The sequence below is a fragment of the Erpetoichthys calabaricus genome, chromosome 1, assembly GCF_900747795.2.
Source record: "Erpetoichthys calabaricus chromosome 1, fErpCal1.3, whole genome shotgun sequence".
Lineage (NCBI taxonomy): Eukaryota > Metazoa > Chordata > Cladistia > Polypteriformes > Polypteridae > Erpetoichthys > Erpetoichthys calabaricus.
The window spans coordinates 267015599-267030509 of NC_041394.2; the positions used below are offsets into that span (position 1 = coordinate 267015599).

General features: G+C 37.1%; 1 protein-coding gene across 1 annotated transcript in view; it reads right to left on the minus strand.

The window, feature by feature from the left end:
- The window catches only part of snd1 (staphylococcal nuclease and tudor domain containing 1), a 535431-nt gene that overhangs the window by 106922 nt on the left and 413598 nt on the right, over positions 1 to 14911 (minus strand). Inside the window, exons 18-19 of the mRNA XM_028814871.2 lie at positions 14205 to 14346; positions 2495 to 2618 (exon numbers count right to left, since the gene is read on the minus strand). Of these exons, the coding sequence (XP_028670704.1) occupies positions 2495 to 2618; positions 14205 to 14346 (266 nt within the window). The remainder of the gene's footprint in view (positions 1 to 2494; positions 2619 to 14204; positions 14347 to 14911) is intronic.

The window sequence follows — 14911 nt, forward strand, 5'->3', positions numbered from 1 at the left end:
TCGATCCCCACTCACTCCTATATTTGCCGTTTTCAGTAGTAAGCTGCTCTTTTGTTAATATTATACAGTACACACATGCACTTGATTTGTGTCTGTACTTGCACTGTTACTTAGAGAGTCAGATCGGGGGGAGGGGTGATATAGAGCGGGTGAGCTTATTCAGTGCTTTTTCTTTCAGTACATGTGCCTTCCCTGTTTTTTTGTATATCTCTGCCTGTCTGTCTCTGTATTACGCAGTGCTCTGTCTGTCTGTGTGTTATGGATCTTGAAAAAAAAAAAGTTATAAGGACGGTTTGCTGACTTGGAGCACCACTGCCTTACTGTGACACAGAGACGCGAGTTCGATTCCCAGCTTTGAAGAAAGTGTTTTTTTTTTTCCTCAAACGGACATTGAATTTATAAATTGGTATGCACTGTAAATCGTTAACTTTAAAATGTCAATCGCGGTTATTTCTGTTGATTAATTCATGCTTTTTTACTTAGAGTCAGAACAAGAGCTTTTTCAGCTTATTCAGCTTCTGATCTGACTCAAACAGCGCCAGTATAACTTCACACCCAACCTGACGCTGTTCGTTTTCAAATAATATTGCATTACTTCGACGATGTTTTCTGATTGGTACTATTCGCGTCATAAAATGATTTCTTCAAAACGTCCCATATATTTGTCTCTTTCTTTTTTTAAAATGTGCGTTGTAGCACTCAGCAACTGGCCACCTGCATGTTCTTGCGCACACTAAATCAGCGCGTCTTTATGTAAAAACAGCAGTGTCAGGTGGGGGGCGGTAGGGATGGATCCTGAACGCGACTGAGACAATGAAAAGTGAATTTTAAAAAAATAAAGCTAACCTTTACAAATATCATAAATTACACCAGCTGTTACAGACTGAAATCAAATGTATCTTTTTATTCTAAAATAGTGAAAATAAGAACACTTCCCAAATGGGAGTTGTGCAGGATCGAACTCATGACCTTCTGATTCCCAGTCAGTGACTGATACCATTGCGCCACGGAAGCAGTGACAGTTAAGTCATGTCAATGTCTCACACTAAGGCGGGTTTTTTTGGCGGTGGCTTTTTTTTGGTACCTTTTGTGAAAGTGTTTCTTTGATATTTGGACTTCAGGCTTCATACATTATATAGTTTATGCCTACATTTTGTCAATTGCTACTAGAATATATAACACGTTTCTGTTTTAACAATGTGTTTACACAGATTACTGTAGAAATTCAACACATATGAAATGCGTGTGTTTCAAATAACAATCTTATTATTTCTACTCTAAAACTCCACTTCACTCCCAGGTAATCAATCAAGGCAAGAGCTGGGAAAAGCCTGTTTACGTTCTAAGTCGTTGGGGGGATGGAATAGCCGGCTGCTGGCAGCTTGTCTTTATCAGTACATTTAGATGACAAAAGACGCTGGCGGAGAGGTGAGAAAGGTTTTAAGAAGCGATTTAAGGTGGGCCGGATCTACGAGTTTTTTCGTAGGCTCTGGTAATTCTAGTGTAAAAAGCCAGAAGTCTGTATGACCATCAGCATCAAGTGACTCCATGAGAACCCTAACTACAAAGAGGACTATTTCATTTATGTTCGGTAGAATGCCCAGAGGGGACTGGGCAGTCTCGTGGCCTGGTACCCCTACAGATTTTATTTTTTTCTCCAGCTTTCTGGAGTTTTTTTTTTGTTTTTTCTGTCCACCCTGGCCATCGGACCTTACTCCTTTTCTATGTTAACTAATGTTGTCTTATTTTAATTTCTTATTTTGTCTTTTTCTTTTCTTCATTATGTAAAGCACTTTGAGCTACTTTTTGTATGAAAATGTGCTATATAAATAAATTTTGTTTCTTGCCTCACATTTCCTTACATCCTACATTTACACAGATTGTTGTAGACACGGAATACACATGAAATGTATGTATTCCAAATAATGACATATTTACTGTATACAACTCCAGGCACCTCACACCCATGATAAACACACTTGAGCTCTGAGAGTTTTGTGACTGACATCAGCTCTGTCGGTGGGGGATGGGATAGCAGGCTGCTTGCTGCTTGTGCTGATCAACAAACTTGCAAAACAAAAGACACTGGTGGAGAGGTGTGAAGGAATTTAAGTTGGCCTGGGATTACGACATTTTTCATAGGCTTCAGGGATTCTAGTGTTAAACTTACTTTAGAAGTAGTTGTGAGAAATAGGTTAAGTGTTCTTTGCTAGAATTTCTATAGTGCTAGATTTCATATTTTCTTCTCTGACTCACACAGATATTTTGTATGTGCTATTTGATTTACTGAATCATAATCTACTATAAAATCTTGATTTTTGTGCAGACTTAATGCAGCAAGTACCAAATGATGACTTTCACATCATGTGATATTCTAAGCCTATAGCAGTATAAATGGTATGGAATGCAGATGTTAATCAGATATTTATTTTTCATGATCCTACAAATAATATCAAGTCAATTACTTGGGATATTAGTTCACCAAAAGAATTACCATTCTCCATCAGCAAATTTTGCAATGCAGTAATCTCCACGACGTGGTGCATAGGAGCCCTCGACAGGTGGATGTGCAGCAATCTCACTCCGCATTGTTTCCATTAGCTTCTCCAGTTGACTACCTGTTGACATACATTAAAAAAGGTGTTTAATTCAACCACAAACAAGAAAAAAATCAACTAGAAATACACAAAAAGATTTAAATTTCAATTACTGCCAAAAAAAAAAAAAAAGACAAGTTAAAAGTTGCTAATTTTACAATTTTACACTGTTCCTTTAAATTCAAAAGTGAATCAAAGAACTACAGGATTACAATTTTATTTCAACGTCATAAATTGAATCATAAATGTAACACATTATTAACTGGGAACCCTTTTATTAAAAGGTTATCATTAATGTATTTTTATTTCTGTGCCCTCAGTTACAAAGACTGCCGGAGCTCAAATAATACATTTATTTACAAAATACTTTACTTAATATAATTTAAACACAGACTAGGGATGGTGCCAGTTTTCAATAACTTCAAATAGGACCAATGTGTGAAATCACTCTCAAGTAAAATAAAATCACCTCTAGCAGAGCCCAGACCCTCTGAAATTCCCTATACATTAATTTAAAATTATATTTCCCTAATGTGTACATAGGTTCTTAGGTGGTGTAGGATTTTATATGATTAATGATCAATGAGATACCCACCCCAGGATGATAAATTAATGCAGGTAATCTGTTTTATGATCTATGTTACACATTCTGGCCAGGCCGCAAGAAAATTGAAGAGATCGGTACAATTTTTGAACAAAGTTCATAAACTGGCAAAAGTCTACATTAACACTTTCACTGTTGTGATTTGAAACGTAGCCAAGACTTGCTTTCATAAATAACCTAAATACCCTTTTTGAAATAAGCAAAATATTACAATTTATTTATAAGGATAGTAGATGATGTATTCAAATAAATAGATATATAGACAAAAGACACAAACAACACAAAACATAAAATAATGAAAGCTTAAACTTTTTCTCTCCTTTAGAAAAAGGCATGTAACTTATCAATTTTGTCTCTTTGCTTAGATAGAACTTTCTTCTCTTACAGGAAAAAGCACACACCTTATGAATCCTGAATGTTCAATTCACGAGGTTAAGATGGATAAGTTCTCTGGCTGGTTATGAAGTGTCTGTTGCTGGCAAGAGACATTCACTTACTCACAACAGCTAGCCTTTGCCCTGGATCAGGGACAACCAGAGTTCTCTCTCTCTCTGTCTCTGTGTTTGTGTGCGCGAGTGTGTGTGTGAGGTGCTGCTCTGTCCTTTCCTTTTGGATTTAGGGTGAGAAACTTATAATACCCAGAATTATTGCTCATGAGGTTGATTATCTTTAATTACAGTTAACACCAATACCACAGTACATTAGCTGGGTTTGTCCTATCTATTAAATTACTATTAATAGTTCTCGGAATGAAAGTATACTTATGGTTTGAAGTGAGCGATGCTTGGTTTCTTTGCTGGCTGGCTTTCTCCAGGCACGTGGTGGATTTTTCAGCACGCTTTCTCTTCCTTGCCTTTCATCGCATCTTCTGGTTGTAGGCAGTACTGCAGTCTTCTCTTTGAAGGTTTTACACAGTGTCCTCAGATGCTAGCAAAGTTAGCCTACTAATTCAATTGGTGATCAGTCAGTGACCGCCATTTGCAAGGTAAACGCATGGTTTACATACAGTCTCTCTTTCTCTTGCTCCTGCCCTTGCTGTCCCACAGCAAAGTTGGACTAATGGGAAACTTGCCCAAACTCCAACCCAGAAAAGTATTCCACCTTTTCAGTCAAGCACAGTTGCCCCTCTGGGGTAAAGGGATTACTTCACCCTCTGTTACGGCCACACCCTATCAGCTATGGGTTCTGGCTATGGGCAGGCAATTTATGACCAGGTCAAGCTGTCGCGTAGTTAAAGAAGAACAATTAGTTAAGGTGTTCAAAAGGGTTATATAGGGAGGAACAAAGGTTGTGTCATTGGTTTCTTGGTTGAACATAGGCCTATCATTCACATTGACCACTGGTTCAAAGCTCTGTCCAATACAATATCCTGGATTTATAGTCCTTTGTTCAGAACTTGAATTCATTTTGCACCTTAGAGAGATGCCCCTGGCTGTTACATGGTCTAGAATCGATCATGTGATCAGATAAGGCTGCAGATGATTCATTCCAAGGGAGGACCAGTCAGGAAAGCAGACTTTTAGCTGGCGATAAGGGTCTGGCAACAATTTCTAAGCCACGACTTGGGTAAAATAGATAGACCTGGTAAAACAGATAATGCCAGTCTGTCCTACAGTGGTGCTCCAATATTTAATTGTTAAATAATGTTAAAGAACAAAAGCTGATATTAGTGTTAATATTTTTTTTTTCTAAATTGACAATCTCTAACAGAGGGTTATTAAAGAAAGCAATCAGATTTATTTTTCTATTAGCAAAACAATGTAAAGTGATTGAAGTGTACTGTCATGCAAGTATAGTAGGAAAAGAAAAAAGCAGGAAACTATGAAAGTCAAAATATTTTAAATGCTATATTTTCAAGCAAAAGCAAAAACATAACAGACTATGCTATTATTTCATTTGTACTTCCATTTAATGATCGGAGTCAACTGACACCTTAAGTAATAAAGAGCACACATTCTAAATAATATATGTGACTTGTGCCCATTGCTGCTGTAAAAGGCTCATGTTCCTTGAAAACCTTACTAGGCAAAAAAAAAGGGGAAAAAACAGAGGGGTGGTTCTTATTAGCCTTGTTAAAGGACTTTGTACTCATTTTCTGTAGCAATTTATCCTGTTGCTATGATAACTCACCCTGCAAGAAAACCATATTCTATTCCCAGCAATGGGGTTCAGCTCCTCTTATAGAGCTGCTAGTTGTTCCAAGGCAAGAATAGACTGCAAAGATGCAATCTTTTTCTGACTCTCACTAACTACCTTATGACTGGCATTTACCTCTGATCCTAGCTAGATTCCAAAAACACTATTGAGGTTTCTCTTCTGTTGGGAGCAGAAGCAGCACAATATCTTCTTTGAACCTTTCTCATCCAACCATGAAAATAATGAGGAAAAGTAGGCTCTGCATCCCAGTGGTGAGTATCTCATTCTTTGGGGAAAAAAAGCAAATCTCTTGACTGTAAGTGACATTCAACACAAGTTCATCCTTCAATTATGCTATGCACAATGCTTGCAGTAATACTACTGTTACTGGAATATTAAAGTGAAACTGACGATTTCTTTTACCGTCAATAGTTAACATGTCCATTAGACAAATACTCCCATTTGGGGCAGCTGCTACTACACAGGTAAAGGAACTTTTGCACAGGAGAGAACTTTGTCACTCTCTGCCACATTAAGTCAGTCTAAAGATGGTTCTTGAACACTTAAAACAGAAAGAAAGTATTGCAAAAGGCTCAATGATAAAAGCAATGCAAAAGTTAAATTGTTGTACAAACTTTACTAATGCTTGTGCTGAAATGAAGATCTGCAGAATTTTGAATTTCTGCAACATGTTTCAATGATATTAGCGTATGTATCAGTAACAGGATATCTGTTTGAAAAACAACATAATTACATGATGCAGTTTTAATGTAATTTGCCAAAAAAAAAAAAAAAGTAGATGGTGCTTCATCAATCTGTCCATAGTCTGCGTATCCCGAAAGGTCTGAATACCATTCTAAAAGAAGTATGCTAACTAGTTTATAAAGAAAGGTAGCCTTGTGGTGTCTGATGTGATTCTCAGTTAAGAATGAACGTTTGGGGACAACTTGTTAAAAGGTCTGCATTAAATAGTTCTACAAAAGCTATACCTACAGGCCTTCTTTCTAAATCACCCATCCCAAGTTCTTATAGTCTGTGCACTTTAAACCACAAGGTTCAGGAAAAGAACAAAACAAACTGAACAAAAGACTTGATGCTAAGAGGAAATAAAAAGCTAAAACCGGTGTTATCAATTCAGAAGCTCAGGTGCACAAGGTAACTGAAATTTAATGATTAATTTGTAAATTTTAATGAGCACTGCAACAGAAGAGACAGATATTTGTGCTTCTGCCAGCTAAGATATTATTCAGTCATTAGGAGTATTGCATCACTATACAGTAATCCCTCCTCGATCGTGGGGGGTTCCGCAAAGTAGAAACCATATGTTTATATGGTTATTTTTATATTGTCATGCTTGGGTCACAGATTTGCACAGAAACAAAGGAGGTTGTAGAGAGACAGGAACTTTATTCAAACACTGCAAACAAACATTTGTCTCTTTTTCAAAAGTTTAAACTGTGCTCCATGACAAGACAGAGATGACAGTTCCATCTCACAATTAAAAGAATGCAAACATATCTTCCTCTTTAAAGGAGTGCGCGTCAAGAGCAGAGAATGTCAGAGAGAGAGAGAGAAAAAAGCAAACAATCAAAAATCAATAGGGCTGTTTGGCTTTAAAATATGCGAAGCACCGCCGTATAAAGCAGCTGCAAGGAAGAGAGCAATGTGAAGGTAGTCTTTCAGCATTTTTTTAGAGGAGCGTCCATATCCTCTAGGCCAGTGTGCGAACAGCCCCTCTGCTCACACCCCCTCCATCAGGAGCAGAGAATGTCAGAGAGAGAGAGAGAAAGAGAGAGAGACAGAGAAAAACAAACAATCAAAAATCAATATGTGCCGTTCAAGCTTTGAAGTATGCGAAGCACCATGCGGGAAGCATGTCGCTTGACAAAGCCGGAAGGGAGCAATGTGAAGATAATCTTTCAGCATTTTTAGACGAGCGTCCGTATCGTCTAGGGGTGCGAACAGCCCCCCTGCTCACACCCCCTCCGTCAGAGAGAGAGAAAAGTAAACAATCAAAAATCAATACGTGCTGTTTGATCTTTTAAGTATGCGAAGCACCGTGCAGGAAGCATATCGCTTGACAAAGCAGCCACATGTAAGCCCAGCAAGGATGGCAGCAATGTGAAGGTAATCTTTCAGCATTTTTTGAGGAGCAGCTGTATCCTCTAGGGGTGCGAACAGCCCCCGTGCTCACAATATATTTGAGGAGTTTTATTTAATACGTAATACGCGCTCTGGTTGGATAGCTTCTCAGCCATCTGCCAATAGTGTCCCTTGTATGAAATCAACTGGGCAAACCAACTGAGGAAGCATGTACCAGAAATTAAAAGACCCATTGTCCGCAGAAATCCGTGAACCAACAAAAAATCTGCGATATATATTTAAATACGCTTACATATAAAATCCGCGATAGAGTGAAGCCGCGAAAGTCGAAGCGCGATATAGCGAGGGATCACTGTATGTCATAAAAACAAACAGAGTCTAGATAAGGATTGTAGACTATGGATAAAGTACGTGTTAAAATGCTGTGTAGTTCAAAATCATCACCCTACTTTGAGCTCCACTTTTATGAGGCTTTGGATTGATTTAGAAATGTGACACTCAGTAAGCCACCTAATTGTTCCCACCAATTTTTAAGAAAAATTCATTCATGGTTGTCTCCAAACGTATATATGTCTGGCTCAGTGAGACTATAGAAAAAGTAATCTAAATTTCTGTAATGCCCATTTCAAAATTTACTTATTGTTGTCAATGCTGTGTTACTAATTTCTTCTGTATCTCACTTGGTGAAGGTCTCGTCAGCTTTTTTTATTTCAAACCTCATGCGTCAAAAGTTTGGGCACAGTGCAAAGTCTCATTTAAAACTGAATTGAGAACAGATTGATGCAAGATATCAATATCATAATAATCAATTATATGATTAAATTAAACTGAGCGGACAAAAACTATTTCTAGAAATAAAAGCTTAAGCTTATCTCCTATACTCCTATTCACTTTGCCACTGCCACTCTGAAGTTATTTAACACTAGAATCACTGAAGCCTACAAAGATTATTTGTAATACCAGGCAACCTTAAATTACCTCGCACCTCATCATCAGTGTATTTGTTTTGCAAATGTGTCAATCAACACAAGCAGCAAGCAACCTGCTCACTCAACCGCAACCGAGGCAGCTGAAGTCATATAAAATTCTTAGAGGTGAAGTCTCTATCTGGAAGTTAGGTGTTTGGAATTGTATAGGATAAATAATATATTGTTATTTCGAGCACATACATTTCATGTTTGTTCCGTGTCTACAACGATCTGTGTAAATGTGGGAAGACAGAAAATGCAAGGCAAGAAATGTTGAACACGTAACTAAAATAGAAACTTTTTTCATGTCATAGCAATAATGACAAAAGGCTGACGTGAAGTGTATCAAGTGTGAAGACTAAAGTCCAAATATCAAATAAACACTTTCTCAAAAGGTAAAAAAAAATAAGTGCTTTTATTCAAGAACATAACCGAAGAAAAATATTCAATTTTCATTTTGCTGTCAATGTGTAAAAACCAAAGCCCAAATATCAATTGACAAAAAAAGACATATCATCTTGGCTTGTGCAGAGGTAAGAACTGCTGTAATGTAATCAAGAGGTTGCAGGTTCGAGACAGGGTCCTCCTACTATTGCAGAACTACTAGTGAAGTATTATTATCCAGGTAAAAGTATGAAGGTAAAAACAGTCCACTTTGCTATTTCTGTTTCATATGGGATAAAAGTATTGTAGAAAAAATTCTTAGTGGTTTCATCAATATTCCATATTCAATCCATATACACATTTTTCTCAGGAAATTGCACAATCATAGAAAAGTTACTGCCATATCATAAATAAAGTGAATTTTAAGCATGATACAAAATAAATTGCTTAACAAATAACTTAAATTTCAGCGACCTTTTAAAATATTAGAAACACTATATCCATAATATTACCGTTAGTTATAGAGGGGATTCCCAAACTTCAAGCAAAAGGTCTTGTCATACATTCCCACTGATATAAACCCATTAGCAGGGCATGATGTTGGATCTTTTTTTTTTTTTCTTTTTCTAACAGCAAGTTTCAACCTTTTCTCTTGGCATAATAATATTGCCAGGAATTCAAATGTTTTGAAGTACCACCTTGAAATGTTAAGTACTGAACTCTTACTGGGTATAAGTAAAAGAATTTGTTTTTAAAACACCCATTCCCTTATTATTGGATTTGGGATTTTAACAAGGGATTACAGATATTTTTTTTGCACGGGCATGCATCTTTCCATTTTAACTCTTTTAGGGCGGATGTCGACTTTTGTCGACAGGAGGGGTTGAAGGCGAATGTCGACAAAAGTCGACATCCAGGGATAGAGGGCGACAATCAGCTGTTAATGGCGACAAATCTCACTGTCACGTCACAGGCATTCCCTCTGTGCTTGGAGGAATGCTAGACTCGTTGACTCGGCAACTAAACCTTGAGTGTGCGTGAGTTGCGAAATGTAAACAATGGCAAGATGGCATCGACATGTGACAAGGGAGCGAAGCGAGTGCAGAAAAGAAAACACTCGGCAGACAATGTTTTGCGCATTATCACGGAGTCGGACTCTTGATTTTTCAGAATCGGACTTTATTGGCAGTGATCAGGAGATCGAACAAGAGAGTGAGAAGCCGGCATCAGCTGATCAGACACCAGCCGATGCCGCGCCAGCGGATATGCTGCCAGTTGAGTGCCTTCGCGCAGCCGATGCATCTACGGCAAGGTTCGCATGGGATAAATACACAGACATTGATCCGTTGAGAGCCGATCTGGCTACCGGAGTTTACAAGACGGCATGGCTTGCTTTTTGACACGACAGATCACCAGCTGCTGTACTTCAGGCTGCTCTCTCCTGATGCTGCTTTTCAGCTACTGTCAGACGAGACAAACAGGTAGGCAGAGAATTTTTTTGAATCGCGGGCTGCGTTTGCATCGCATTCTTGTTTTTCAAAGTGGAAACCCACAACAAAAGACGAGATGAAGCATACTGTGGCATTACAAATAGAGATGGGAAAGAACTGGTGATATAACTTCAGGGAGCATTGGTCCAAATGTGTTTTGTCCCCTGGTGGCTTTGGACAGGTTATGCAGCATGGTGATAGGTACGTGCTGCTGTTTTATTCACTTCTGTAATAAACAGAAGCAAATCCCATGGGGTGAGCCAGGCTATAATGCCATACATAAAGTTCATAAAGTTTCAGAAGATGAAAAGAGGTGACAATACAATTTTCATGCAGGCAGAAAACTTGGTGGCAGTGGCATGGCACGATGGCAAATGGGTGACTTGTCTCTCTACTGTACACACTAACAATATATGTCAGAAAGTGCAGCAACAGACAATTGAAAAATAGGCACCAAAGCAACACATATTGTAAGGAGTGCAATGTGGCAATGACTGAAATTGGCTGCTTTGAGCGAGATCAGACTTTGCAGGACTTTGCTGTGTAAAATGTATGTGATATGTATGTGAAATCATAGAGTATGCAGGCTCATACAACATGCAAGACAGTAACATTTGTCAAAAGTAAATGTTTTTTGTTGATTTGATATGTTATACAATTGCTTTGTGTTTTTTTAAAAAATGTTAGTTTTTGGAAAAATATTCAGCCCTGGGAGAAAACAAAAAAAAAAAAAAAGCCCTAAAAGAGTTAATGAATTCTTTAATGTAAGAGCAATAGTGTGGTTTGATATAGAATAAAAATCAGAAGGCTTAAAATTTACATACTTTAAATATGAATTCAAAAGAAAAAAGTAAAATAACTTAGAAGATGCATAAAAAAAATTAATGTCAAAAAAAAATATATAAAAAATTAATAATAAATGCTTCCAAGTCAATGTGAAGCCTAGGCCTGCTTAACACTAGAATTACCAAAGCCTACGGAAAAATGTCCAAATCCGTCCCATCTTAAATCCCTTCGCACCTCTCCGTCAGTGTCTTTTGTCTTTTAAATGTGTTCATAAGCAGCAAGTAGCCTGCTATCACATTCCCCCACAGCCACGCAAAGTTTTCTCTGCTCAAGTCTGTTTACCTGCGTGTCAGTTGCTTTGAGTTATATAGAGTGAGAAGTCAAGCAAAATGACATCTTTTATAAATACTATATTGTTATTTGGAACACATGCATTTCATGTGTGTTCCGTGTCTACAACAATCTATGTAAACAATGTTAAAAAAAGAAACGTTTTTCATGTTTTAGTAATAATTGACAAAATGTAGACATGAAGCATATAATGTGTGAAGCCTGAAGTCCAAATATCAAATAAACACTTTCACAAAAGGTACAACAAAATAAGTGTGCTTTTATTCAAGAATATAACTGCAGAAAAAGATCCTGCGTTAGGGTGCGACATTAACACATCTTTAACCCGACTGCTATTGTGGCGTATCGATAAGAACTGCTGACTGCTACAGTAATCTTTTTTGTTTATAAGTCAGATATCTCAGGCTTAAGGCGCAACTTATACACTTTTGTCAAAGAACAGACTAAGCAGATATCACAAAATCAGACTACTGGCAAATCTTTAAAAAAAACTGCCAAAAAGTATGCATTTTTTATGTCAGGACATTTGAACACAAGACATGGTATTTTAGAAAAGGTTTCATTAAATCTTCACAGCACTTGGTTGATAAAGCAGCCACAGCTAGAAAATTCAACATCACACACAATAGTCAAACAATCTATATATATAAAATCCCTATGTGCGTCCAGGTGTCCATGTGTGGGTGTCTTCTGATGAAGTGCGCATGCGCGGGGCACGGTGCGACTCGCGATATTACTGTCAGAGAAAGTTAGAGGCGTTTTACGTAAATACAAACCAGTATTACTGCGAGAGGAAATTAAAGGTACACAATACAGTGACGCATATTACAGCCACATACAAGCCAGTATTACTGTCAGAGGAGATTAAAGGCATATTACCGACGCGCACGGCTGTATTACCGCCAGAGAAAATTAAAGGTATATTATGGACGTACAAGACGGTATCCTTCAATGAGGGCGCGCACACGCATCCTTCAATAAGGGCGCGCACAAAAAGGCGAGCCTCAAAAGGGCGACCTCAATTTGGCGCACCGAATAAAGGCGCGCGTAAATAAAGATCTGCACCTTTATTGCTCTTCACATATTCCAGAGCCATTTGAACTAAATTATCTACGAACGCCTTTATTCGTCGCGCTCAATTGAGATTGCACTTTTGAAGCTCACCTTTTTGTGCGCACCCTTATTGAATAGAGCCGTACAAGACAGTATTACTGTCACAGAAAATTAGACACACAATACATGGCGGCAGCCCACGAAGAACGGTCAGCTCAGCAAGAAAACATCAACAAAAGAAAGGCTGAAAGAAAGAAAAATACGACCAACAAAAAGAATGAGGTCAAAGTCCCTTGCCATTTAATATAGACTGTTCCTACTAATGTTTATGCACTACTGTTCTAGCGCCCGTTATTGGAACGGGCTAAATGACTAGTATCATGATATTTTAGTAAGAGGATGAAGAACTTTAAAACCACTAGAAAATAAAATCATAGCTATCTCAGACAGGTGTGCTTTAACAACCAAGAGTTGGAAAAACAACTATGGCAGAAGCACCTTTTTCCTGCTTAAAATTCAATGCATCTATAAAAATGAAAGACTTTGTCTCTAGAATGCTTTTAGCAACAATTTGACCCCAACACTTCCATGATGGATGACAATATTCTGTCTTTACTGCCTCAGAAACTCAGTTTTCAGAAGTAAAAGATCTGCTGTTAGGTAGCAAAGTAATTAATATTTCTGTCCATATACCAAATATAGTTGTGCTCCAAATGAGTTCACAAGACTTAAGTGCAATGCCCACATATTAAATGGGCCTTTTGTGTCACAGTAATGGAAAGAGCATTTGGGGTTGTTTATCCACTGACAGACATGAAAAAGGAGTGCCCAATGGAAAAAATCCCTTATACAATTTACTGAAACTTATTTTTCTCATGAATGTGTGGAGTGAGACAAAACTTACACAAATTGACGAGAAGAACCATATATTAATGTGTTAATGGAAAAAGGAAACAACAGTAATAGATAGATAGATAGATAGATAGATAGATAGATAGATAGATAGATAGATAGATAGATAGATAGATAGATAGATAGATAGATAGATAGATACTTTATTAATCCCAATGGGAAATTCACATAGAACGTGCAACAAGACTGAGATTTTAATTTTAAGATTAACTACACAAAGCATACAAAAGGAACCATATACTTCAAAATATTTCTGACTCATTGTGGAGGACAGTTATGTATGTTTCACGTTTGTTTTCTATTTGTTCTTCACTTTCCTTCGAAATCTTTTTGAAAGGTTTAAGAAAAAGGAAAAATATTACCGCATAGTAAAAGTAAAAACAGTTCATAGGAGAATGGTTGTATACAGTGCTTTACCTCTGAAGATTGTGCAATAAACATGATTTCCATATTCCAATTATGAAATTAAATGTAGGAATAGTTCAGATTCATTCCTTAGCCCTACCACAACAAACTAGAGGGTCACAATCGCAAACCATGGAGGATAAGTGAAAAAATAAGAGTCATAACCCAAAAAAAAAAAAAAAAAAAAAAAAAAAAAAAAAAGAGGCCAACTCAGTCTGCTCAGGGTGACTCGTAGTGCATGTGGAAAAAGTTGGATAATGTCTACTAAATATTAATGACCATGCTGTATGGAGTTATAAGTTCCTAATATTGCCATTACAAAACCATGGATGTGCTTGACCATGTGTTCACTTCCTCCCATGACTTTAAGATTTGAGTTGGAAGGGAAAATTCAAAGATGAAGTAGGCAACTTACCAGTCTCGACATCTTGTACATAGAAGTGAAGTTCATCTGTAATTTCTGTAATAAACACAGGTTTATAGTTGACAATTCTTTCTTTCTCCTCTGTGACCTGCACAACCTCCTCCTGGGGACTTTCCTCATAATTTGCCCAAATCTATAAATAACCAAAAGAAACATTAAATATAGCGTTTACTTGTGATTAAGACATTAAAAATGTTTCTGTTAAAATATATTTCACACATGGATATTGGTGGATTTGAGCATAGCATACATTATGGATGAAATCTGAATAGTGCTTACTGTAAAGAACCTTATTTCACCATATTTGACAAAAGGTATTCACAGCATCAGAGAAATTAGTACATCAGAGGGTAAATAGTTGTACATATATGCACAATAAATTAGTTACTAAGCTGCCTACTGGCCAGTATATGGGAATAGGAGTAGCACTTGCAAACTCTGCATAATTAAAAATTATACATGGGACCAAAGAAAAGTACCATAACAAAGTGAAAATATATTATTTTAAAAACATTATATTTCTGGAAAAGAAAATGCTGTCCATTACCTCAATATACTATGAGAAAGTATTCAAAGAATACAGTGAAAGTGATAAATGTAAAAATCTATACTGTTCAAATTATTGCTTCTGTTCTTATGGATTAAATAATTACACATTTAAACTATAGAGTTTGATATAATATACCATAAACTATTCC